At 43.8% G+C, this 27,607-nt stretch overlaps 1 protein-coding gene across 2 annotated transcripts in view; it reads left to right on the top strand.

The window, feature by feature from the left end:
* Positions 1–9,554: 9,554 nt before the first annotated feature.
* The window catches only part of VAPB (VAMP associated protein B and C), a 46,921-nt gene continuing 28,868 nt past the window's right edge, over positions 9,555–27,607 (top strand). Inside the window, exon 1 of one of the 2 annotated variants that reach the window (XM_065921710.1) lies at positions 9,555–9,898. In XM_065921710.1, the coding sequence (XP_065777782.1) occupies positions 9,841–9,898 (58 nt within the window). In that variant the 5' untranslated portion in view covers positions 9,555–9,840. The remainder of the gene's footprint in view (positions 9,899–27,607) is intronic. The other variant, XM_065921709.1, reaches the window with a different exon arrangement.

Here is a 27,607-nt window from a genome sequence, read left to right as displayed (position 1 = left end):
TGTTACTTTCAGATATACAAAAAAGGGATTCAGTTATATACATATATGTATACATAGATATATGTGTATGTATGCATATATATATTCTTTTTCAGATTCTTTTCCCTCAGGTTATTACTGAGTATAATTCCATGTGTTATATAGTAGGTCTTTATTAATTATCTATTTTATGTATAGTAATCAATAACCTCAGATATGCAGATGACACCACCCTTATGGTAGAAAGCGAAGAATAACTAAAGAATCTCTTGGTGAAAGTGAAAGAGGAGAGTGAAGAAGTTGGCTTAGAGCTCAACATTCAGAAAACTAAGATCATGGCATCCAGTCCCATCACTTCATGGCAAATAGATGGAGAAACAGTGGAAACAGTGGCTGACTTTGTTTTTTGGGGCTCCAAAATCACTGCAGATTGTGACTGCAGCTATGAAATTAGAAGACGCTTACTCCTTGGAAGAAAAGTTATGACCAACCTAGACAGCATATTAAAAAGCAGAGACATTACTTTGCCAACAAAGGTCTGTCTAGTCAAGGCTATGGTTTTTCCAGTAGTCATGTATGGATGTGAGAGGTGGACTATAAAGAAAGCTGAGCGCTGAAGAATTGATGCTTTTGAACTGTGGTGTCGGAAAAGACTCTTGAGAGTCCCTTGGACTGCAAGGAGATCCAACCAGTCCATCCTAAAGGAAATCAGTCCTGAATATTCATTGGAAGGACTGATGTTGAAGCTGAAACTCCAACACTTTGGCCACCTGATGCGAAGAACTGACTCAATGGAAAAGACACTGATACTGGGAAAAATTGAAGGTGGGAGGAGAAGGGGACGACAGAGGATGAGATGCTTGGATGTCATCATTGACTAAATGGGCATGAGTTTGAGTAAACTCTGGGAGTTGGTGATGAACAGGGAGGCCTGGCGTGCTGCAGTCCATGGGGTCGCAAAGAGTCAGACACGATTGAGCGACTGAACTGAACTGAACTGAATGTCTGTATGTTGGGGCTTCCCTGGTGACTCAGTGGTTAAGAATCTGCTTGCCAGTGCAGGAGATTCAGGTTCGATCCTTGAGTCGGCAAGGTCCCCTGGAGAAGGAAATAGCAACCCACTCCAGTATTCTTGCCTGGGAAATCCCATGGACAGAGGAGCCTGGCAGGCTACAGTCCATGGGGTCAGCAAAAATTGGACACAATTTAGCAACTAAACAACAACAATGTGTATATGTTAATCCCAAACTCCTAATTTATCCCTCCTGCCTTGCCCCTTTGGTAACCATAAATTTGTTTTCTATGTCTGTGGACCTTTTTCTGAAAAACAATACATTTGATATGTATAACTGAATCACTTTGCTGTACACCTGTAACATTGTCAATCAACTATCCTTCAATTTAAAAGTAAGTCAACACAATACATTTAAAAAAACAAAAATTAAAAAATTTAACAAAGCAAACTAATAGAACACACACACACACACCACAAAGAAGCACTGTGTTTGATGATGTTACTCATCTGAATAGGATGTCTTCTAGGACAACCAAGGGCATGCAACCATGACAGCTAGACTGCATAGCACAACAGAAGACCCATCACCCCTGGGCCATCCTGGGCCACTTCTCAGTGCCTTGGTCTCCTCATCTGTAAAGTGGGGATAAATGATCCTCTTGACGTGAGAGGATTAAACTAGATAACATTAACAAAGCCCTTGGTGCAGTGTCTGGCCCACCGTTATACACTTGATATGATGGAATTAGAGGTGAAAGGGAGATTAAGATCGAAGATGTTACATTGCCGGCTTTGAAGATGAAGGAAGGGGCATGGAGCCAAGGTTTCTGGCCAAGCTCCAGGAGCTAGAAAAGGCAAGGAGCCTGCAGACCATGGAACGCAGATGGATTTTAGCCTCGTAAGAGCCAATTTCGGACTTTCAACCTCCAGAACTTTTGTGGGTCATTTGTTACAGCACCATAGGAAATGAAAATATATGCTAATCTGCTGCCTGACACAGAGAAGGAGCTAAACAAATGTGAGAAAATATTTTAAGTTTTAAAATTTTTATGTACTTATTTTTTGGCTGTGCTGTGTGATGTTGCATCTTAGTTCCCCAATCGGGGATCGAACCCATGCTCCTTGCTTTGGAAGCGTAGCATCTTAACCACTGGATTTCCAGAGAGGTCCCCTGAGAAAGCATTATTCTTCCTTGCCTTTCCCCCAGATCAGCCCAAGCAGGCATGTACCCTGGGGCCTTTGCATTTGCTTTCCCTCCACTTAGAGAACTCTTCCTTCTCTTTTCTGTCTGGCGAGATCTTTCTTACTATTTTTCCAAGATTGTTCTCTAATACCATATGAGTTTTTAAATTTTCTTCCAGCCCCCAGAGTAAAGTTCATTGTCTCTCAGTAGCTTTCTTTTTTAAACATTTATTTATTTGTTTGGCTGTGCCAGGTCTTATTTGGCAGCATGCAAGCTTTTAGTTGCTGCATGTAGGATCCTAGTTCCCTGATCAGAGATTGAACTAGGGCCCTCTGCATTGGGAGCGCAGAGTCTTAGCCATTAGACAATCAGGGAAGTCTCTCTTAGTAGCTTTCTTGTCATCTATTTTAGTGTTTATCACAAATTGTAACAATTTTGGTGTGTGTTTTTTTGGTTGTTTTCTTTTAACTCCCCTCACCAGACAGTAAGGTCCTTTGGAACCAAGGTTAAATCCATCCACTGTGGGATGCTGATATAGCCGGGCCTTAGGAAATGCCACTTGGATGAGTGAATGAATGAGAGAGAGAATGAATGAGTGAGTGAGTGACGCCAGGGAGGATGGGTGGGATTTGGACAATCAGGAGCATTTCTGAAGCAAGAAAAGGGGTGAGATACCACCTTCACAAAGCCACTCATTTTTTATTTTCTCTTTTTTTAATTTTAATTTTTTAAAATTTATTTTAATTGGAGGCTAATTACTTTACAATATTGTAGTGGTTTTTGCCATACATTCACATGAATCAGCCATGGGTGTACATGTGTTCCCCATCCTGACCCTCCCTTCCACCTCCCTCCCCATCCCATCCCTCAGGGTCATCCCAGTGCACCAGCCCTGAGCACCCTGTCTTATGCATCAAACCTGGACTGGTGATCTATTTCATATATGATAATATACATGTTTCAATGCTAGTCTCTCAAATCATCCCACCCTCGCCTTCTCCCACAGAGTCCAAAAGTCTGTTCTTTACCTCTGTGTCTCTTTTGCTGTCTTGCATATATCATCGTTACCATCTTTCTAAATTCCATATATATGCATTAATATACTGTATTGGTGTTTTTCTTTCTGACTCACTTTGCTCTGTATAATGGGCTCCAGTTTCATCCACCTCATTAGAACTGATTCAAATGCATTCTTTTTAATAGCTGAGTAATATTCCATTGTGTATATGTACCACAGCTTTCTCATCCATTCATTGTGGTTCAGCCTCCTGCATCCTGGTTATCACAGAATTTGAATGCCAGAGAGTAACAATAACTGATTGCACTGCAGAGAATGCCAATTTAGAAGGTTGAAAATCCAATAAAAACATTTGAAATAGACTTTCAAATTTAAAATAGATTTGGAGTTACAAAAATGTTGCAAGGAGGAGGGTGGTGCTCCTCTGTGAACACTCACACACTGACCTTGAAGAGTGACATATCCCAACTCCACAGGGAGAGGAAGATGGGAGCTCCATGTTTAGAATCGTCTTCCCCGTGTGCTTCTTCCCTTGTCTGGTGTGAATCTGCGTCCTTTGCCTATAATAAACCATAACCATGAGTATAGCGATTCCATAAGTTCTGTGAGTCCTCTTATTGAATTGTCACACTGGAGGGTGGTTATAGGAGCGCCTCTTCTTCTTAATGAGTTCCCTGATCAGAGATTGAACCAGGGCCCTCTGCACTGGGAGAGCAGAGTCCTAGTTGTTGATGTTGGAAATGAGGGCACCCTCAGGGGCTGGGGGCACCTAAACTCCCTGCCTAGCTCTGGTTGCTCTCCTCCTGTTGCCTCGCAAGAGCCCAGGCAACTGCGATGCCCTCGAGGGAGACCGACGATGGGAATTGTCAGTGTCCGACGCACCGGACTTTGGAGTGACCAGCCAGTGGTGATAGGTGATGGCAACACCAGGCCTCAAAGAATTCCCCCAAATAAGTTGAAAGATCATAAAACACACAAGGAAACAGGACGCCCTGAGCCAGCAGGAACTGTAATTCGAAAAGGCACAAACTTCAGCAACTGAGCAGGCTGGAAACAGAAGTGTGTCTTCTGTGTTTAAAGAAGTCAAAGAGGGTGTGGGCGTCAGGAATCTGTTTCCCCTGGTCTCTAAATCAACCCTCTGCTGTCTGCTCCGAGGTGCGGGGGCTGCGTCTCCCTCTACTTCTTTCTCCTCAGGTACTTTCCTCAGTTGAGGCACCTGAGGGAGACCTGAGGACTAAGAAGGGTTCTGGCTCCTCCTGTCCACTCTCAGTGTCACCTGAGAAGTGTAGCCACCCTTCACCTTGGCAGCAGTCCGCAGCTTTCTGGGGGGTTACCCCAGAGGCAGCCTCACTGCATCCCCTCAGGGGCCTGGGCATCTGGGACATCTGTGGTGGTCCAGTGGCCGAGACTCTGAACTCCCAATGCACGGGGTCCTGGGTTCGATCCCTTGTCAGGCAACTAGATCCCACACATAGCATTTAAGATTTCATGTGCTACAAGTAAGACCCAGCACGGCCAAATGAGTAAATATTTTTTGAAAAAGGAAGAAGAATTCTGCTCCTACCTGAATGAAGTCCCACTTCTGAGCTCCTGGGTCCTAATGACCCGATATCTTGCCTGTGTCCCCTGCTCCCCTACCCACAAGACACCTTGGTGTCTTCATCTTCTTGCTTTTACAGTTCCCCATTACCCCCATTAACCATTTCTTCATGCTAAGTTATCTTTGTCAAAATAACTGGTGTAATTTCTGCTTTCCTGGCTGGACCTGGACTGGTAGAAGACTTAGTACCAAGAGTGATCCCAGGAGACGGACCCTCAAAGACAGGATACAGAGTCTGACTAGTCCACATCCTCATGCCTGACTGAGGTGTTTACGGGGCGTAGAATAGAGGCAGGGGCATGCTGGGCTCAGACTAGCTCGCAGGAACCAATAATGCACTCCTCTTTTAATTCCGTGTTCAGCAATGACCTCTGGGTTGCTTAAAATTAGTCATGGTGTGAGTGTTTACACCACAGAAATCTGCAAAAACTATAGCTCAGAGTTACTTTTACCCCAGAGAGTCAGTTTAGCATTGAGCACGGGTTATAAGTAATCTACAAGTGTATGCAGTGACACTGACACTATTTGCCTTTGCATGTGCCTCCAAGGGTGACGTAGCACCCACAACCACAAGGAGAGTCCCGTGGCCACTGCCCTGATGTCACAGTGATGACCCCGGGACTGTGGGGTAGTAGTTGTGTCTGAGTTCCCTGGAGCTATTATGGAAAGAAAATGACAAGCTCTCTAAACATTCAGTTAAGTCCCAGTGGGAAAGCCAGAGGGATTCCATGGAGTCCTAAAATAATCCTTTCTTTCTTGCAGCTATAGGTTTTTGACCTTGCTGAAAACCATACCCCAAATTGGCTCTTCCCAGGTGGCACAAGTGGTAAAGAACCTGCCTGCCAATGCAGGAGATATAAGAGACTCGTGTTCGATCCATGGGTTGGGAAGATCCCCTGGAGGAAGGCAGGGCAACCCACTCCAGTATTCTTGCTTGGAGAATCCCATGGACAGAAGAGCCATGGCAGGTTACAGTCCACGGGGTCGCAAAGAGTTGGACACAATTGAAGTGACTTAGCATGCAGGCTTACCCCAAACTTAACTGGTTAGGTTGCAGAATTACAACATAAAGAGAATCCATTGATTTTCCAGAATCTCAAGAAGTCCATTCAGATGTTTATCTGGCTGAGAGATGACCAGAAGCACAGATGTACACTGACCTGTCGGTAGTGGGCGGCTAGGAACAGATAGAGCAGAACCGAATTTCATGGGAAGGAGGTATGGGGAGGGGTTAGGGGATGCCACCTGGGATGGGCACAGTGTGAAGGCGTTCACAGTGTCCCTTGTGAATGCCCACCAAGGGCATCCATGACTCAGTAATAATCCAGAGGACAGGGTGACTCATTCTGGGCCCCTCTACCATTGCTTATATGCTGAGTTTATTTTAAAGTGCATGTGGAGGCAGGTGTAGAAGCTCCGAATGTGCCCAAGAACATGGACTTACCCCCATCAGGATGACCTGGCCACTGCCACTGCCTAAAGTGACAGCAATGGAGACCAACGTCAAAATCCCTCAATGGGGTGGGGTGTGGCTGGAACCAATGTTAGAGGCCTGCCTGTGTGATCCTTAGTTATGTAAAGGAACTCAGCAACCAGGGAAGCCCAAATAGAACATAGAGGCTTTAAAAAATAACTGAAATGAAAAACTCCTGGAATAGGTTTATCTGCAGACTCAGGGACAATTACGGACTGAAAGATCCCACAATATGGGATACAGAGATGAGAGATGAAGCCCTGACAGAGAGGCAAGGAGAGAGGGAGAATGGTGTCAGAAGGTCTAATGAATGGGTTTTATTTGTAACTCACTACACAGTTTTATGTATCTGTATGTTGTTAATAAACACTGTATCGGTATGTTGTTAATAAACACAATGAAACAAAATTTTCATGAAAATATACAATGCACTCTGATATTTTCTGTTCATTTTCTCTCTCACTGCTGGTAACAACCTACTAAATTGATTTTATAAGTCACCTTTGGGAAACAACCTACAGCTTGAAAAATCTAGGTTGAATAAACTACTAGTCAGATATCTAGGAGTAAAGAGTGGGAGGATGGAGCTAAGGTAACATTTAAAAGAGATAACTATTAGGACTTCTCTGGTGATCCACTGGCTAAAACTCCATAGTAGCAGGGGACCTGGGTTTGATCCCTGGTCAGGGAGCTAGATCCCACATGTGTGCTATAACTAAGCCCCAATGCAGCCAAATAAATAAATAATTTTTTTTTTTTTTAAAGAGAGGGTGTTATTTATTGGGTATGGAGTTGCAATATGAAAGAGTTCTGGAGATGCATAGTGGTCATGGTTGCACAACAGTGTAAGTATATTCAATATTATTGACCTGTACACTTAAAATGATTTAGATGGTAAATCATATGTGTATTTTACAACAATTTTTAAAAATTTCAAAATGCTGAGAATTTTCCAGAATGATGAAAGATTCCAGTCAACAATTTGAGAAACTCTTGAGTATTCAAACAGGATAAATGCTACAGACTGAAGGACTGAGGCTGAAGCTAAAACTCCAATACTTTGGCCACCTGATGTGAAGAGCTGACTCATTGGAAAAGACCCTGATGCTGGGAGGGATTGAGGGCAGGAGGAGAAGGGGACGACAGAGGATGAGATGGTTGGATGGCATCACCGACTCAATGGACATGGGTTTGGGTGGACTCTGGGAGTTGGTGATGGACAGGGAGGCCGGGCGTGCTGTAGTCCATGGGGTCGCAAAGACTCGGATACAACTGAGCGACTGAACTGAACTAAACTGAGCATTTGTATCCTCCGCAAAATCCATATGCCAAAATCCAATTCCTGAATGATAGTATTAGGAGATGGGGTCTTTGGGGGTGATAAGCTCACGTGTGGGGAAACCTCATGAATAGGATTAGTGCCCTTATAAAAATGACTCCAGAGAGCACGAAAACAGCTGACTATGAACCAGAAAGTGGGCTCTCGCCTGGCACAGAATGTACTGGTGCTTCGATCTTGAATTTTCCAGGTCCCAGGACTGTGAGAAATAAATGCTGTTATCTAAGCCATCCAGTGTATATGGTATTTTGCTAAAGCAGCTTGAATGAGCTAAGACAAATAAATTAGAAGATACATTGTGATAAAACTGCAGAACCCCAGGACAACGGGAAGAAACAGAACATTTCTGAAGGAATAATGAGGAGATTGTCATCTGAAATCTCAGCAGTAACAATGGGAGCTGGAAGTCAGTGGTGGCATCCTACAGCTCTGAGAGAAAACCATTGTCCCTCTAGTAAACCAGCCAAAATATCTTGCAAGACCAGGAGAAAAATAAAGTCAATTTTAGGAGAACAAAATCCAACAGTATTTGCTGCAACAAACTTCCTGAAATAGAATTTAAAGATTCAGGCGTGAGGAAAGTGATACTGATTATAAATTCTGAGAGGCAGGAAGAAAAGATGAGCAAAGAAATTGGTAACTGTGTGGTTGAGTCCAAATTAATATTGACTGTATAAAATAACTTAGTAATAGTTCACAGGGTGAAAAAGGAAAAGATTAAACTTAAAATATACTATAATTAAGGCATATAATTTAGAGGATGGGCTATTAAAGTACACTTAAGTCCTTTTATTTTCAGGGAGTAAAGTAATCACTGAAACAGCATAGAGTATATAAGACGAAGAAAAGTGGAATGAGAAAAAAATTAGCTCTAAAGATGCAAAAAGGAAAGGAAAAAGAAAAAACAAATGTGACCAACGGAAGGCACAAAATAAGATAGTAGAAATATATTCATATATATCATAAATATAATAAGTATAAATGGACCAAATGCTGTAGTTAAAAGACAAAGATTATCTTTAAAAAACCCTTTTTTTTAATTACGAAAAATTTCAAATTGGAAAGTGCAAAGAATAGTACAAAGAATCCCTACATGTCTGTCATGTAGAGTCAATGTTAGCTATTTGCTGTTTTCATTTATATATGAGAAGGAGACTATTAATAACACATATTTCAGGTAGTACACACTACATAATGAAGTAAAATTTAAATGTCAATAATGAGATAATGAGGTAGAGTGTTCACTTTAAAAGCAAACAGATATAGGTTCTCAGTAATTTTTTAAAGTGTATTTGTTTGTGTAGGTGGTTATTTATTCAAAGGCTGTCTCATCTATGGCCTCTAGTGAGAAGTAGGAACCAGGTAAATTTTTCTGATCATTGTATTTCTAAATATTTGCTGCATTTAGCAGTACAGGATTCAGCACAGTGCTTGTTACATAGTAAACATTTAGAGTAGCTTTTATTTATTATAATCGATGCTGTTGTTATCGAAGCGTTCAGCAGAGTGGCACAAAATAAGCAAGCAATAACTGGTAGCTTACTAAATTTATATTTATTGCTTACCACACGTCACCGTGCCTAACACACATCATTCACTCACAAACATCATGTTTATAATAAGATTAAATCGTACTTTCATTATTATTCAAAATCTCTTAAGTGCCTGGAACATTAGCAAGGAGAAGTGGAAGTTGATTTTTATTAATTATTGACTAAAGCACTTAACACAAAGTCTGCCTCCCATGGGCCCTGCCTAAATAAATAATCTTCAGGATGATAGTCCTCAATTCTGGGTGTCCCGGACCCGCCCCTCCCCCGGACCTGGGCGACGCCCCGCCCCCTGCCGCCCGGCAGCCCCGCCCCCGCGGCCACTGCCGCGCCTGCGCACTGCTCGGCAGGGGCTCGCGCGCTCTGCTCCCCGCCGCCCTCGAGCGCGCGCCGGGTTAAGGCGGCCGGCCTGCTGCGTGTGTGCGTGCGTGCGTCGGCGCGTCGGTGCGTGCGTGCGTGCCGTACGCTCGCTGGGCACCGCGGCCTCACCCTCGCCCTCCGCCCCTGCGCCTGCACCGCGTAGGCCGTCCCCCCGCCCCCGCGCGCAACCCATAGGCGACCCCCGCCCGCGTCCCGGCAGGCCCCCCCTTTCCAAATTTAAAGGGGGCGCAGCATTCACGCGTTCCGCCCCAGGTGACCTCTCAGGGGTCTCCCCGCCCGAGCTGCCCCGCCGCCGAGGAACATGGCGAAGGTGGAGCAGGTCCTGAGCCTCGAGCCGCAGCACGAGCTCAAATTCCGAGGTAAGCCCGGAGGCCCGCCATCTTCGGTCGCGGGCCGGGCCCGCCGCCCCGCGCTTCCTCCCGCGCTCCGGAGGGCCCGGCGGCGCGGCGGTGACGTCGGCCCCCCGGCCGCGGCCCCCGCCCCGCCCCCGTCCGACGGCGAGCCCGCCCGCGCCCCCTCCCCGGCCCCGAGGGTCCGGTGCGGGAGTCCAGGGCCTGCTCCTCCACAGCCTCCCGCGCCTCGCCCACCAGACACTCGCACAGTTGCCGCTGTGACCCTTTCTGTCCGGTCTGCGGCCTCCGCCCAGAGTGTGGGCCCCGGCGACCGCCTGTCCTCGGAAGGCTCAGGTCCTAGGTCAGAGGTCGCCTCCCCGGGAGGCCCGCTCCGACCCGCCACCCCGCCCGGGACATCTGCGGCCGCCCGCTGTCGCATCACTCCTCCTGGCAGCTCGGCAACTTAGGCAACTTAGCCCTGCGTGCGAGGACCACTTTATGCACTTGTGTACTGTGTCTCCTCCACATTGGGAGGGAAGCTCCATGAGGACAGGACCTGGTCACGTCTTTGCTTTATTCCCTGCACACCTTAGGGCACTGATAAGTACCTGTTGAGTAAGTGAATGAAAGGAACCTCCTCAGACGTTCCAACGGGACGGCACCCAACTTTCCTTCTCCTGCCTTTCTTGTGCCCGTGGCTCACGCCTGTGCAGCCGTGGTTGGCAGGGGGAGCGGGGAGGGCTGTCAGATCTTCCTCCTCCCCACTCAGAAGAGCCTGGAAGTGGAGTCCTAAGAAGCCCAGGGGGCCACCTATATGTTTGTGGTGAGCCCAAGCTCCTTGTAATGTGTGCCTTCATCTTTAGTTATTATTCCCTACTTTCTCCACCAGAATACACTGCTAAGGGACAAGAAGGTCTTCATCTGATTTGACCATTCCTTCTTTCTAAATGTACTGAGTGACTGTGTAGCAGACATTTGATTGGCACTTGAGAGAGGTGAATGGACAAGACAGACAAGACCCTTGCTTTCTTAAAGATTACCTTTTAGTGAAAGGTGGCAAGCCAATACCCCAGAGTATTTCAGGAGGGACTAACACATGATGCAAGCATGGTTTCCATTGAATGGTCACTGCAGTGTCACCAACACTTGGCCCAGAGTAGCTCCTCAGTAGATGTTTGTGGCATTGAGATGCCTGCTGGCTACACACACCCCACTTTGAATGTAAGGCAGGAGGTTGTGTGGGTAATTTACCCAGAGTCACCCAGCTGGCAAATGGCACATTGGAACCCAGACTACAGACCTCACGCTGTTTTAGCAGTTAGGCTTTCTTGATCCCTGGGCAGTCTTCCACTGTGGTGGCTTGTCACTTTGCCTCCCAGATTAACAATCTCAGGTTGTCACATTTGGAAGTGACTCCAGATGTATAAACAGTGGAAGGTTTTCCAGTTCAAACACAGACCACAAAACTGTGATGTGGATTATAATTCCATGGCAGTAGTTTAAGCTCAGGCCTTCTGGAGGAGTCAGCCTGAGAAAGGAATCTGGTAACTCAAGTGAATGTGGAAGGTGATGGTTTCCACTTGAGTTGTCTGAATTCTCTACCCTGGAAGCCTGGCTTAACTCCTCCCGGAAGTTGGCACGTCCATTCTTTGAGTCCACAGGCATTTACCCAATACCTGTTCCATGTGACAGGTAACAGGAGAAGATGAGTCACATCACATAGATGCCCTGATTCTCCCTCAACCCCCCACCCCAGAACTTAGATCTTGGGAAGAGAGCTGACAACAGAATCAGCCAGAACAGTGCCGTGATACAGGCAATCCAGATTGCTCCAAGATGAACACCCGAAGAAGTCATTTGACCTGAGTTGAAAGGTCAGATGGAAGTGGGGGAAAGGGAAAGGAGTGGGGAGTGTGTCAGTTGGAGGAAATTGCAGGTACAGAGGCACAAAGGCTGAGACTATTAGGCTCCTTTGGGATGCCATTAGTATATCTGAATAACTAGGGCACAGAGTCTTTGTTGGGGTCACGAGGCAACAGAGTCTATGAGGCAGGCTGGTTGACAGGAGTCATCTTCCAAGGCCTCTGTGAACAGACACAGCCTGTGTCCAAGTTCAGATTGTGTTGTGTCTCCTCAGCTAGTTCTCCCTGATTAACCCCACCTCTCCCTGCAACCTTAACCACACTGTTGTACATACACTCTCCTCAGTTCTTGTCCCAGTTCTTTTGCTTAGTGATGTTTGAGCTTAGGCTGGCCACTTTGCTCGCCAAAACCTGGGATTACTCTTTTCTCCACGGGAGTGGTGCTCATATCTACCTTGCTTCCTGTAGAAAGTTTGGTTGAGATTATGGCTGTTCAGCTGCTTAGTAAATGTGCAGTATTGTACAGAGATTGGTTGTATTTTACACAACTGGTTTCATCATTTCAATTTCTTTACCTGAATGGTGTGGCAAAGAGGAGTGATCTTTCAGCCTAGGGTTGGCCAGAGTAATGATGGCCAAAGTCGCTGGTTATGTTTGCTGGGGAAGTGATCCAGGAAAGTCCTGGTATCAGATTGTTGAGGGCTGTTGGCTTGTGGCTTCAGAAAAGGCATATGCAGTCTTCAATAAACCACTTTCATGATTTGTTTGTGGGCTGGTTTTAAACCGAGCGCTAAAATCATGAAATGAGGTTCAATACCCAGTTTTGCTGTATAGAGAGCATTCATTTCAGAATGAGAACTGGCTCATTTAACTGGTATCTTCCAGATTACTTGGAATGATGATTCTGACTTCAGACAGTTCACTTAGATGAATCAAACTTGTAAGCTGACTTTACAGAGGATATAATTACAATGTCTGTCATCTAGAGGAAAAAAACCAGTCATCTTTTAAGTGTAGCCTAAGATGGTATAGGGTTGTACATGTTGGATTGTTTTTCATCTTGGACATTTTGTGTGATTTTGTTGAAGTTAAGGATGTTACAGAAGAGAAGAGGACACTGCCTTGCGGGACCTTGTTCAGTCTTAGAGAAAGCGCTGAGCTGCACTGTGACTCAGTGTCAGAAGAAGGCCTCCCGGCCTCCCAAAAGAAGCGCGATGCCCTGATGCTTGCCATGGTGGAATAGTAGGATCTCTTTGGATTAGAGTCACCCTTCTGAAAGAGTTAAAGGCTTTTAAAAACCTGTGAGAAGTGTGCTTTGCATTGTTACTCTTTCTGTTGCTCTTCCTTCAAGGCCAAATCCTTGACTTTCTCTCTCTGAGGTTCCAGTTGTTGCCCAGCTCAGTGAGGGTTTGCTGAAAGAGTCAACTTTTAGGGCGTTTCATATCTCTTTTCTTTCTCCTCTCCCTTCCCTTCTATTGATTCCGTCCATAGTTAAGTAGTATGTTGTATATTTTCTTGGTCGTTGCCCAGGACTCTTCCTCTTTCTTCACACCCTAGAGTCCTCCTCCATCTCATGATACTGTCACATGAGAAGGGTCTGTTGACTGTCCTCAGGAGCTGGTTACTTAAGGTTTAAATCCACTGTGGATCCATTTACCTTTGCTTGGTTCTGTGACTGAACCAGTGACCTTCAGGAAACCTCAGTTAGTCGTGTTGTTGGTCAGTATGGATAACAGGTGGGCTAGCACCACTGGATTGTTGTGGTTGATGACCACTTTGGGGAGGAAAGAGGAGCTTGGGTCAATGGGTTAGGGACCTCTCTTTGTCTGAGGAAAGTGCTTAGACTCTTTAGTTCACCCTCTTTAGTTAACTTGTAGCTGAAGATTGTTTAGGAAGCTAAAAAATAGAAAGCCTTGTAGATATCGTCTGTTTTATGCAGTAATTATCTTTCAGATGCTAATTACAGCATTAATTCTTTAGTTTTAGCTTAGCCCTGATTTCCTTAACATTTCATGATCACATAGAGCAGACTGTGTTTTACAGCACAACAAAATGTCAGCAGTGTGCTTAAGATTCTTTATGGTTGTGGTTTAAATCCATCCTGAATAGATTATGTTCGTTTATTTATTAACCAGCTTGCTCATTAGAAGCAAGTGGCATTAAACTTACCAACCTTTAGTCAAACTGAAGTCTTCATAGATTGTGTTATTAACTCCTAAATTTTTGTTCCTAGGAGAAAAATGTGAACTAGAAGTTAACTTACTTTTACTCACTTATTCTTTTCTTTACAGTTTACTCCTTGAGGAAAAAATGGATAATTCTTGGCTGTGTGCTTATATTTGGAAAATGGTGATAGTTCCTTGTATGTGGTTGTAATGTGAACATGGTTATCTTTATAATTACCTGGTAGGTCTGCATCCAAGTGTGGATTTATTAATAAAATAATTAGTCTGAATTGATGCTTATTAAAGAAATGAACTCTTAAACATTATTAACACTTTTATTTATTAAAATTATATAGCATCTTTCCTTCCAGTGCTGAAGGCAAAATATGAGAACTTTTGACCCAGCAATATTACCACTAAGTAGCTGAAAATTAGCGGAGGAATCAGGGGAATAAACTACATTGGTTATGCTCACACACGGCCCTTAGGCTTGATTTTTAGAACCCGAAACTTGAGTTTTAACATAAGGAATTATTTCCAAGATTGCTTCATAGATCTCCCATTTGTATTTGAAAAATTTGCCATCTGAAGGATGACCATGATTTGAAACAAATGAGTACAGCTTTCAGCACAAGAAAGAGGAACAAAAAGAGTGTTGAGTTCCGTTAGTGAAGACAAGGTTGCCATTGAATGTCTTTAGTAAAATAAAAGCCTTCTGCAGTTATTTTGCACTGGGATTGTGTTAAAAACAAAATTGCTTTATGGTTTGCGGGCTTGTGCCCTCATTTTCTGTCATTTTAGGCCCCTCTCAGGCTGTCCTCAGCATAGCATATCCAGGATTGCTTTGGCCCTTGCCTGCTGGATGGGCTCATTCTTTGAAGTTTTTACCTGACAGACTTAGGATGTTGGCTTTCCAAAAACATGAGTTGTTTAAAGAGCTTCATTATGCAAGCAAAATTACTGAACTCAACAGTGATTTTAAGATTATTTTTTAAAATGCCAGTGTGTCAAAGTAGTATCTCTAGAATATCTGTTTTTCAAAATGTTAAACTGTTGTTTTAACAAAAGCTGTTGATGTCTAGAAACAATGCCTTAATGTGCTTTTGGATTCCCCCTCTCCTCTCCTCCCCTGGCCCCCCTGGCCCCCCTGGCCCCCCTGCCCCTGGCGTGGGGAGAAAAAGAAAATCCTTGAGAAAATGGCATCATCCCATGGGAAAAATCTTGTAGTGCTTTCTTTTAATATTTTAGCATTGATGGCACAAAATTCTAATAAAGGTATAGAAATACTTTCCTAGAGTTTTCCTTCATCCTTTCAGAATTATTACTTTTTGACTAGTAGGTTAGCATTTCTTTTCATCTGTCAAGTAATGTCTTCAGTCAGGCTTCTTCTGGTTGTGTGTGTGTGTGTGTGTGCCTGCACGTGTGTGCGCAGGCCCTTGTGGGCACACCTTCTCACAGATAACTGATGTGCTTGAATTAGTATACAGTTGGCATTTCAATGAGGTCCTTCAGCCTTAACCTGTCTGGGAGGGGGTTGGGAAAATATATGTGTTGGAGGAGAGTGAGGTTGAGGCTGTTGTGTGTTTTGGATTGTGCCTTTTGTGTGTGTGTTAGTCCCTGAGTCGTTTCTGACTCTGTCTGACCCCATGGAGAAGCCCACCAGGCTTCTCCTGTCCATGGAGTTCTGCAGGCAAGAATACTGGAGTGGGTAACAGTTCCCTTTTCCAGGGGAGCTTCCCCACTCAGGAATCGAACCCAGGTCTCCTGCATTGCAGGCAGATTCTTCACCATCTGAACCACTTTAAGACAGTGTAATGGCCCCCTGGGCCATTTACCTAGGTTTAAATTGCTTATAACCTTTAGGAACCAAGTTCCTTGGGCTGTCTTTAAAGGATGCTCAGAGAGTGGAGAGGAGCAGAAAACTAAACTGGCTGAGCTCGGAGCAGAGGGCATGTTTGTAAGGGGCTAAGTGCTACACTGCCACCACCAGTCCCCCACAGTTACTTGGGTCCAGAATTTAAAGCAGTGGCCGTAGTGATGCTTCCATCCGTTATGCAATATGAAAGGAAAGGGAAGGGAAGAATGAACATGTCTAGAAGAGAAATGCTTGATTTCCAGAAGGTGGTCCACAAAGTCTAGGGACAATAGTAGAGGCTTTAGGTTCTTCATCCTGTTGTTTAATCTATAGCACAGTCCTGTGATATGAGTTACTCAGTGGTCAGGAGGCCTGCCCCTGGATGGGGCCTCTGGGTAAAAAGTGCAGGGATTTAGCCCAGGTGTGTAGTGGCAAAGCCCATTTCTTTCACATCAACTCTGGAAAGAACTTGTGAACAGGGTTTCATTTTGTGGGGAGGAAGGCAGAGAATTTTTAACCATTCCACGTGTCTTAGTAGCTGTCAAGATAATTTTTTAAGAATATTAGTTAATTAGGAGTTACTATTTGTGGAATTTTTAGGAGAGATTTCTTACTTGTTTTAAAAAGTTCATAGATGACTCCAAAGCATTCTTTGATTTACCTTGTGAATTTGCTTTTTTTTGTGACAGAAACCGTTGGTGTTTAATGATTCTGTATGTTTAGAGCACACTAACTTTCAAGTAATCTGCAAGTCTGCAGTGGATGAAACTTGTGTGAGGTAGAGATATCACAGGTTTTTGCAGATCTGTAAAGTGGGAATTTAGAGTTCAAAAGGGTGTTTATTAGGAATAGGAATGTCCCTAGAGGGGGAGGTGGCAACCCACTCCAGTATTCTTGCTTGGGAAATCCCATGGACAGAGGAGCCTGGCAGGCTGCAGTCCACGGAGTTGCAAAAGAGTCGGACACGACTTAGTGACTAAACAATACCATAACAGATTTATGTTTTACTATACTATAAAAGTATGTATGATATTATGCACATAATAAAAAAAGATAAGAATGTCTGAAATGGGACCTTCATTGGTATTACCGTAAAGCTTACAAGTGGGGCTAAGATGATTAGCGATTTCTCAAATGCTGCAAGAGCCTGCCTCACAGTGAATGTTAGAAGGTGCTCTTCCATTCTGTAGGGGGTGTACTTTGGGAAGTCTTCCCTCCCCGAATGATGTCAGCCACTCACAGCAGTCATGAGATGTGCAGGGGTGTGGTGATTGTCTGCATAGTAGACAGTTGTGCAGTTGGGAATATTTGGAGTTTCTTCTTTTTCCACAGCTCAGGCTTTGAGGCGTTCTTCACGGACAGATGAGCCCCTCTTGTCAGACGGAATATAACGTGGTTGTGATTCAGGGTTGGTCTGGTTGCCACATCCCAAAAAAGCTTCCTGTGGGCCAAGCCCTGGGGTGGGGGCTGGAGAGGCGTCCTGGCCCTGAAGTGTCCAGTCTTCTGTAAGGGCTCACTTATTATTAAAACAGGACCAGGAAGTAGATAGTTACGATTCTCAGGTTCGTAACCTGAATTAGATGTGGCTTTGAACCAAGATCTGTCTGACTGCAGAGCCCCTGTTCTTTATCATTACACTGACTGTGTTGCTCCTCTTAAAAAGTTAGTGGGAGTGTTGCTCAGGAGGAAGGTCCAGGGCTTTCTTATTTATCACGCTGCTAGGAAGATGAAAGGAGGACTGGAAGCAGGACAGGGGGAATTGAGAAAGAGCTTGAAAGACAAATGGAGTATAAGAACGAAGGAAAGTGCTTAATTGTCATTGTAATCGAGCAATGGCTTCCTTGTCACTGCTTCCACGAAGTGCAGTGTTGTTCTGGACTGTTAGAGTGACTGATTAAAAAATAAATAATTGTACTAGTTCTGTTTCCCCTAACAACTTTTCATCCTAACTCAGTGACGTCTGATTGTGTCATTTTTTTATTAATGTTGAAAATTACATGCTAATACTATCACCGTACCTTCCCTTCTGCCATCACTCCTCCCATGTCTTCTGTTGCCTCAGTACTTGTCATCACAAACAATGCAGGCTAATTGGGTACTGTTTTGCCTTTTAGTTACATCACTCAACATTTATAGTATAGTGGGGAAAAGGGAAGGAAAGGACCGGTACCTAGGTCAGTTTCCTGTGCTTCTCCACTGTCTCAGCACTCTCCAGCCTTTAGAGTCCTAAATGTTCCAAACCCCATCACCAGCACTTCACATCTAGGAAGACAGCCAGGATTATCATCCTCTGCGTTTCAGAGATGAGAGAAGCTGGACTGGCACTTGGCGGAATGCAGAACTTGCACCTCTGGCTTTCAGCCCCTGAAGCTTGTGTGCTTTATATTACAAAGGGCAGCTTGTGTTCCTGCCCTCTCTGTCACTCCCCACCCAACTTTGATCCCCTTTTCTGTTGGATGAGGAAGCTTGACCCCGAGGCCGCTTGGAGTTCCTTCCAGCTCCAGTCTTGAGAACATGCTATTAAAATTTACTTTAGTTGAAGAAGAAAGATGGAAAGCCCCCTGAGGGCAGAAGCTGGGGTTTGTATTTCTCTTAGTACCGACCAGTGCTTTGCACTAGTGGGCTGTCAAATCTTTAATTAATGAACCTTCTTGTTCCAATTGAAAAGGTCAATGTATTCTAGTAACTTTTCTTGAGTATTCTTGGATATTCTTATCCAGCTCCAGTGTTTTCTGCATCACCTCCAACTGTACAAACCGGGTACCATGTGCATGTTTATGTCATCTGCTCCTTGTGCTTTATTTATGATGGCTTTGTCTTCCGTGCTGTAGACTGCAGGCCCCTATAGGTTTTATTTCTGTAGTTTTCCCCAGTGGTAACTATAGGATATGTTCTTGTCTTCTGCTATTTAATAGTAACTCCAAAGAAGGGATACAGCCCTGGACTAGGTCATCTTTTCAGTGTTTGGCTTGACCATTTGAAATAGACGCGTACATAAGAATAAAAAGAAGGATTTGCTGAAAAACCAAAGGTTTGTCCTTGTGGAGGCTTATTTGAATTCTCATTCTCTTGGTTGAATTGATTTGTTGGCATATTAATGTATCTTGATGGACTGCTCTGAAAATCCAAATTCGTGCTTTTTGACCTTTTAAAAGTCAGACACCGCTTTACTAATTGAACGAAGCAAAGTCCTGAATCACTCCTTGGAGAATCTAGTCATTCAGAATGTCTCATGTAGTTTGGGCACAGGAGGGTGACAGTTTACGGTGCCTGCCTGGTTAACCTCTCATCTTGCCCAGAGAATGACAGAGGTGGAAAAGACGTGAGAGGTCATCTGGAGCAGTCCAGAGAAAACTCAGTCAGTTTACCTGGGTCTCTTTATCTTATTCTTTAAAAAAAAATTTTTTTTTTAAACGAATTATGCCTTCGGTGCCCTTCATAATAATATATATATTTTTTCTTTTACATGCCCAACTCTAGGCATACATGCCCAACTCTGGCAATTAGTCCTCTTCAGTAAACATCTGAATATTTCCCTGTCCACTTTCAGACAGGAGTTAACTGCATTCTCAGGTTCTCAGGTGGGCTTGCTCTCCTCGCTCTTTCCTTCCAGAAGGAGCGTATATGCTAGCTAGCTTCACTCCTGAGTCATCACCTGGGAACTTCATTGCCTCGTTACTACATCTGTCATTTTGTTATTTACCTCACATGTGCAGTACTCTCTGGAGCATTTGACATCTGTGGCGTCGTGGGACTGGACGCCCTTCCCTTCACCTGCTCACGCAGCACCTTTTGGCTTCCCTCCCGGCGCTGGCCGTTCTCACCTGCTCCTTAAGGAGTCCTGTGGGCGATGCTGAGGGGCACAGGTTTCCCTTCCCTGGCTCTTCTTGTTCCTCTTCTCCCTTTCTCTCAGCGCCCCCACCCAGTCTCCTTTCTCCCCGTCTCTCTGCCAGCTCCCTTGGCTTCTTCCAGCGTTTAGAATGATCCCAGGACTGACCCACGCCCAGATGGGGGCTGCAGCTACTTTACATGCCACACGCCCCAAAATGTCTTCTTCCCCACTCCCTTTTCCTTTTCTCTTTGGACCTCCTTTTCTCACACACACCTCCCGGAATGGTTCCGCATGCACAGTTGAGCAGCTCACACACCGAAAGTCTGTTACTCGGGTCTGTCTTTTCTTTCTCGTCCCCTCGGTGACTGCCTCCTTTTCCCGTGGATGACTGTAATTCTTTCTTACCTGGTCTTCCTGTCCGAGTCCTTATGCTTGTCTCTTATGCTTGATGGCACTTTCAGATGGGCCAATCTCAGTTTCTCTCTTGCTTTCATAAAAATCTTAAATTTTTGTTCACCCATTGCCCAAAGAATAGTTTGCATTCTCTAATAACACCTGGGAAATGGTTTGTGCCCTTGATCTCCCCAGCATCACCTGCCTCATGCCTGTGCTCTGGCCTTTGGTTCCCCCAGTCCCAGAACTCTTGCGTTCACCTCTCCCTCTGTCCCACCGCTCCCTCCTCCGCCTCTTTGAGGTCATTTTCCTGACGCTGTCCACACACACCATGCCTGTGCCCCGTGCCCCTGCACTTGGTACAGTCAGCTGCGTTTGGCTCCTTGGTTTCCTTCCCCACTAACCAGCAAGGCCTTTGCCCGTTTGGATGGTTTTCTTTACCCCTGATCCCAGTGCTCAGCATGATGCACGGCGCTTGGCACGTTCCAGGGAGTTAATGTCCAGGTCTGAGAGTGTCGAGAAAGGTGAAGAGGGGGAAAAGAAAAGACCGCCTTCTGTGGAAAGGAACGGTGGAACCCGTCAACAAGGCCTGCTGTGTGCAGCTGACTTTCAGTATGAAGATATTCTACCAAGGGTTGGTCACTTCTTTCTCTTCTACGAACGTGTGCTTCCACCATCCTCCCCTCCTGTTTCAGAGACTCGGCACCACCTCTCACGCAGCATGCTTCACTGCAATCCTTTTCCATCCCTGTGGCGTCTTGCTCCATTAGTCAGCCTCCTCCTGGTGCCTCAGATTTCCATTCTACTTGATGCTTTCCCAGTGCCTACGAACATGCTTAAGTTTCCCCTTCCTGAAAAGAAACTGCCTTCCTCCAGATCTTCCCCCGCTTAAGCAAATACCCAGTCTTATGTCACACTAAATTTTTGGAAGCAGTGAATCCCAGTGACTGGTTTACATCTAGTTTCCTTTCAGTTCTCATACCTTACTTTTCACTGAAACCGTTCTCAATTCACCCATTTTCTCTTTGCGACTTTCGCCTTTGACTTTTCTGGTGAACTCCCTAGCCCTTGATCATAGTTACTGGATGTTGACATTTCCCAAGCTTCTGTCCTGTTTTCTCCATTTAAGCACTCTTTGTATGTTATCTCATTCACAGTCCTTTCAACTCTCACTGCTACACAGAAAACTTCCAAAGCTGTATCTCCAAGCATATCTTGGTCTTGAGGCTTTCTGCCTACTGGACATTCCTGCCTATCGGTTGTCATGAAAATACATCAGAACTCACTGTATTCCACGCTGCGTTCCTGACTTATGATCTCAGATGTGCCTTCCCTGTCTTGGGAATGGCCCCTGAACCCACGTGGGTAAGCCAGGAATCCTGAGCCAGTCTTTCACTGCCCTCTCTTCCCATCCCACTCGCCTCTCAATCACTGTCCTCAGCAGTGTCTCCTGTACCCCTTTGCTTCCGCTTCTCCCCACTGCCATATCCTGAGTGTAGGATTATTGCCCCATGTCCCCCCTCTGGCTCCAATATACTCTCCTTCCCTGACCCTTCAGGCCACTCTGCGTGCACTTGTCAGAGTTATTTTTCTAAACTTGAAAATGTTTGTTGGCTCCCTCAACCCTACAGGTTAGTGTTCAGAATTCTTAGGCCAGCATCACAGGCTTTCAAATTGGGCCATAATTTTTTTATTTTTAAAGCAGTCTCAGCTTTTATTCTCCATTTTAAACACCTGAAATGTTCAAACACTCAGGCACACACAGACTTGTGTGAGTACATTTCCTCTTATATCTGGGTTCCCCTGGATGCTGGCAGAGGCAGTGGATACTGTTTAGAGCCCATGAAGAGAAGAGGGAAGCCCGTTTTCCTTCATCATACCTACATTCCTAGAATCACTTTTAATTTTCTTCCTTTCATTTTCTCCTGTAGAGCTTATTGCCAGAACTGTATAGGTATGAGGTTTTACAGCTTATTTTTAAACTGTAAGGTTTTAAAAAGCATAAGCAGACGTGATCACCCCTCCCCCCATCTCTCCTTTCATCTCCTTCCCTGAGACCCTTCTACTGTAGCCACGTGGTCTCCTTTTCCAAGACCCCCTTGTTCTTTGATCACACCACACTGTGCTTACACCAGCACTTTGCCTTCAACTCAGAAAGTGTGTTCCTTCGTCTTTTCAAACTCTGGGGTTTCCCCTCAGTGTTCAGCTCTTCGCCCTCCACACCCTCTTGTGTTTACACAACACTTGATATATTAACTTCCACATGGTGTTCTGTGCAGTGAGAGGTCGTGTACAACACAGCAGTTGAGAGTGTGAATTCTGGGGCCAGATTGCCTGGATGTGACTCCTGGATCTACCACCTGAAAATCTAGGATAAAGTATTTAATGTCTCCATGCCTCGAGTTCTTCACTTCTGGGTATGTTAGAAGAATTAAGTGAGTTGATGCATATAAAGTGCTTAGAATAGACCTGTTAAGTGTTAACTAACGTCACTATAGTTTGATAATTTTTTTTTTTTTTTCAAGATACATCATTCCAGAGCCTCAGTCCCAGAGATTCTTGCTCTTTAGTTCTGGTTGGGTCCTGGGACAGCTCTCCAAGTGTATCGACTCTGTCTCTTCAAGATTCTGTGCAGGAGAGCAGTGTCGTCTCTGAGCTTGAGGGCCTAGCACAGTACCTGGCCTGTGCAGTCATCAGTTACTTATTGAATGCCTGCACTGTGCTGAATTTTATTCTGGATGCTTGAGAGACTGAGATGAAAGAACTGACAAGCCCTTTGCCTTATGGAGCTCATCTTCTAGTGGGGGAGATGGGCACTAAATAAGAGAATGGGAAATATGTAGAATATGCTTTGAGATAATGGTAGGTGCTAAATGGGGTTGAGAGGATGGTGGATGAAGTTTAAAGGGGTTTGGAAGTGGTTTCTGTTATAGAGGGCAATTGGAGAAAGCCAAGTTTTTGAGAGGGCAATACAGTATTGGAACTGAGACCTGTGTAAAGTGAGTGTGCAAGCTGTGCACACATTTTGGGGGAAGAACATTCAAGAGAGAGGAAAGGACAAGTGCAAGGCCCTAGGGTGGCGATAAACTTGGTGTGTTCAAGGAGCAGCAGAGACAGTATGCCTGCAGAGGAGCGGTGGGCTCAGAGAGGAGGGAGGCGCCTTCCCGGTAGACAGGCCATGAGAGGGGCTTTGGATTTTGTTCTGAGCTGGAAAGCCATGGAGGATTCTGAGCAGGAGTCTTTTTAAAAGACCGTGGCTGGTGTGGGGAAAGTAGGCTATTTAGATGTGTGGTTGGTGGTGTATGTGGAAGCCACGAGGCTGCTACACTTACCCATTATCCATCCACCCTCCACACAGTTATCTGATAATCTGTCCACCCATACATCATCCATCAGTTATCCTTGACCCAGACCAACAGACGGTGGCTTGGACCAGCATGGTGGCAGTGAAGAGAATGGAATGAAAAGTGCTCAGATCCCAAATCTCTTTTGAAGGTGGAGCTGGCTGAAGGATTAAATGTGGAATGGGAGGGGAAGAGAGAAAAGTAAGGTAACTGCTTTTGGCCCAAGTTTTTTGGTGAATGGCAGTTTCTTTTTCCTGAGACGGGAAGCAGTGTGTTTGGGTGAGGGGAAGGGGGCTCTGCTGTTTGGCCATGATAAACTTAAGATGCTTATTACAGCCACAAGTGGACAACAGAGGAGAGGGTCAGGATATAAATTTGGTCATCATCGGCGTATTGTTAGAACACAGTATAGGAAGGAATAATTTTTTCCGACTGAGAGATTAGGTAAACCTTTTCAAAAGAGAACGCATTTGAGCAAAACTTTGAAGAATGAATATGATTTCCAAAGGCAGAGAAGGAGGAAAATAGAAGATATTTTTCATCCAAGTCTCATAGCCTTTTTCCCTGGCCTCTTGTTGAATTTGTTTAAGAAGCTGCTGACCTGGTTGATAATCTGTTTTCACTGGTATAACCACTTAGATTCCCTGTTGAAAAGGAAACCAAAGCAGATTACATACTAACTGATAAACCGCATTCTGCTGTTTCTCATTGTTCACAAATTGAAAATTCATGTTGGACCATGGAGGTGCAGAATGCTAAGTGTGTGTTTGCTTTGAATTGGGATGTGTTGATTTTGGTGTGGCGGCTGTTCGTATGCTGTCTTTCATCTCCATTAAAGGTTGAACATTTTGGGGAAGTTTTTACTTCTGCTGATACTGACTCTCGACTTGAACTGTTAATTTATAACTCAGTCAAGTTACGGCCACAACCGTGACCGTTAGAAATTGGGACCCCCTTGCGCTCTAATCACGCATGTCTCTCTCATTTGGGCATAATTCTGTCTTGATTCTTCCTGCTTTGTGTGAAAAAAATGTCATGTTTTTCCCCTATTATTTAAGTAGATTTTTAATTCAGTAGAGTATTGCTTACCTTTTTGTTTATTTTCATGATCTCTCTAAATCACAAATTTTGATCTTCTAAATAGAGAAAAATTCCTAGATGTTTTTGTTAGTGGGACAAAAGATTCTGTATTGAAAAAAATTGAGTCTAAGATCTTTTTAGAACTGATACAAAATTCACACCAGACAGGTGTGCCATCACCTTAAAATAATCTTCACTGGTGTACCATAATCTATCTTAGCGCTGTGTATTGATGGAATGTACAAAACTTCAGCTCTTATATAAACATTCTGCTATTTTTCTGTTTAGAAAAGAGGTGTTGCATTAACGAAAGTAGTCATAGAATTTATCTCTAGGTATGTAAAGGCTTCTAGTCTTATTTCTAGGTACGTAAAGGCTTTATTATAGTCTTCAAGGTTTTTACAATAGATTTTGTAAGAATTTGGGGTTTGGGTTTTTGTCTTGAATTAATGAGACCACTGCTACTCTAAACATGTTTTAAATAATTACCTTGATTTTTATAAAAATAACATAAGAATGGCTATTGATGTGTATGTCTGTGTGTGTGTATGTATATAGGTTTTCAAGAAACTCCACAATTCAGGATTCTAGTATTTTTATATATACAGAGCATTCTAGGCAAGAAGAAAATTCTCTCAGAACATTGTCTGGATCTTACATAAGCTATAGCTCTTTTCATGTGGAAAAAATACAATTACAGAAAAATACAGATCATGTAATAAACACCTAAATACAAAATAACTAAATGTTAATAATTTTTAGACTGGTTTTGAAGTTTTTCTTTAATGAATAAGCTTCACCAAGAATTTGAAAACATGTCTGCCCTCCATATCTGCCCATTCATGCTCCTTTTTTCTTTACTTTTCAGAGGAATTTAGTGTGAACTATTTCCTCCCCCCCCCCGCCCCCGTTTTACCTAATGTGGTATTATGGTGTTTGTATCACTTAACATGTTTTTAAGACCATCTGTTGTTAAAATACAGATCTTCTTTCTTTTCAATTGTTGTGTAGAATTCCTTCATAAGAATTTGATACATTTGTTCTTAATAAGAGTTCTTTATATGTCCTGAATAATTGCTTGTCTGTTAACATAAGCTCCAGATATCCTTCCACTTCTTAGGTGGTTGTTCCTTGCTGTCCAGCTTTTTATCTTTTGCAGGGAGCTTTCCTGAGTTTGTTCTTACGCTTCCATAGTACTTTCATCCACTGAGTTCTTACACTACAGTAGGGTGCCTTATGGTGTAGTTTCCCGCCCATGGAGTTGATGGGAGACTGAGTTTTCTCTCTTTTTGCTCCAGAGGAGCTAGGAAACTAGTGAGTTGAATAAGCAGCCTTAAAGGTTGGTGTAGTCTTTTTCAATCAAGCCAATGTCTAGTGTGCCTTTGCTGGCATCATTAGTGAATATTCTTGGGTTTTGATTTCTTTTGCTGTAATAATGGGCGTGATGCTTCTCAACAGCTGGCTCTTTCCCAGGGATATCAGGTGGGTTGGTTGCTCTATTAATTTAGAACACTTTGCATTCTAAGATTCCTTTAGGAAAGTTATGTGTGTGTGTAGGGTTCTTTTTATTTGTAGTGCTTTCAGAATCAGAAATACATAATAAGGCTTTCTGCTGAAATATTGGAATCCAGTGTCTGCCAGTAAAGGCACATTAATTGCAAAGCTTTATTTTTGTTTGTAAAACATTGAATTAATGTGTGAGCTAAGAATTAAATCAAGAAAATAGATTTTAAAAAAAAAACTCCCAGTGTTGTTACTCTTGAATTCATGGTTATTTAGGAGTTTACCCTCTTTGAATATGTTACTATGAAATCTATTTTTCATTTTTTAGAGGGACAACTTTAAACAAAATTATCATAGAATAATAGTGACAGAAGCCTTATTGACACAAGTGAACATTTTTATTAATAGTACCTTCAACTTGTGTATGGTCAGCACAAATATATCATGGTTTCAGAGCGAAGTTATGGATGAGGCATTCTTTTTCAAGAAACATGTCAGAATCAGGGTTGGGTTGCCTCTGAGGAAAGCTGGTATTCAGTCGTGCTGCACACACTTAGTAAGCCCTTCACTGTGTGTGCTGTATGCGCGGTTCTAGGCTTAGGACACCCAGTGCTGAATTGTGTGGAGGTTCTCTCCAGGTAGGAAGCAGTCAGGATGTGAATTGTCAGTTGATTCTGAGTCCTGTGCAGAAGATGAAAAGGGGACCAGTCATGCAGAGGGAGCAGTAGCTAGCTCAGTGTTGATTCACCCAGAGCCTGGTGGTGCGTCCAGGAGGGAGCGTGCAGGAAGAGTGAAAGCCTTGTTTAAAACAGATGCAAGTGTGGCATGGCCATTCACTCATTTTTCAGCACATTTATTGAGCATCCACGCTACGTCTGGAAATGCTCTGGAAACCTGTGGTCAGGAGTGAACAAGAAAAGTCTCTCTGTTCAAGCAGTTTACATTCTGAAAGCGGAAGCCTAACATAAACAAGAAGAATAATGAGAATGCTGGTGCACTGCAGGTAGGTTGGGAAGGCAGGAAGCAGTAGGACACCTTTAATGAAAACAGACTGTCAAAGGATCAATTTTGAAGACATCTGTAAGATATCCAACTAGTTTTTACTTTAGACTGTCCACTTCCCCCATTTTAATATATTTCCCCATACACAGAGTCTGTTGTATTGAAACCTCAAGCATAATTTCATTGTCTTAACAAAATCCATCATGAGTCCTAGGCTTCTGGAGACAGATTATTACCTTCCCAGAAGGTAATCTGTTCAGAGTTGAAGTGAAATATGGTAACATGTTTTTTGGAAGGGTTGAAGAAAAGAGAGATGATGTACCTAAATTGTGTTTGCAAGAGTATAAAATAAAAAAGCTCTTTTTATGCAATGTGAAAAAAACTGGTGTGGAGCTAATAACTCTAAGTTTATATCTGGAAAGCTGAGACCTGATAGATAATATATCAAATTGGTATGTAACTTCCTTGGTAACACACAGTTTGAGTTTCAAAGTATTGTAACTACATCAGGAGACATATTACATAGGAAGAATATTTATTTGCAACACCAGAATTTTCATGAACTCCAGAAAGGAAAAGCAAAACACAGCATCTTTGTCCATTTATCTTTATCCAATTATATCCACATAATGTCTATTAAAATCAGTGATACTTAATATCTGAAATGTTGAGGGTGCTGCTTTTTTTTTTGGGCAGGGTG

This window comes from Muntiacus reevesi, chromosome 2 (assembly GCF_963930625.1).
Source record: "Muntiacus reevesi chromosome 2, mMunRee1.1, whole genome shotgun sequence".
NCBI classification, from domain to species: domain Eukaryota; kingdom Metazoa; phylum Chordata; class Mammalia; order Artiodactyla; family Cervidae; genus Muntiacus; species Muntiacus reevesi.
The sequence above is the reverse complement of the archived record's forward strand: the minus strand, read 5'-3'. Positions and strand labels throughout refer to the sequence as shown.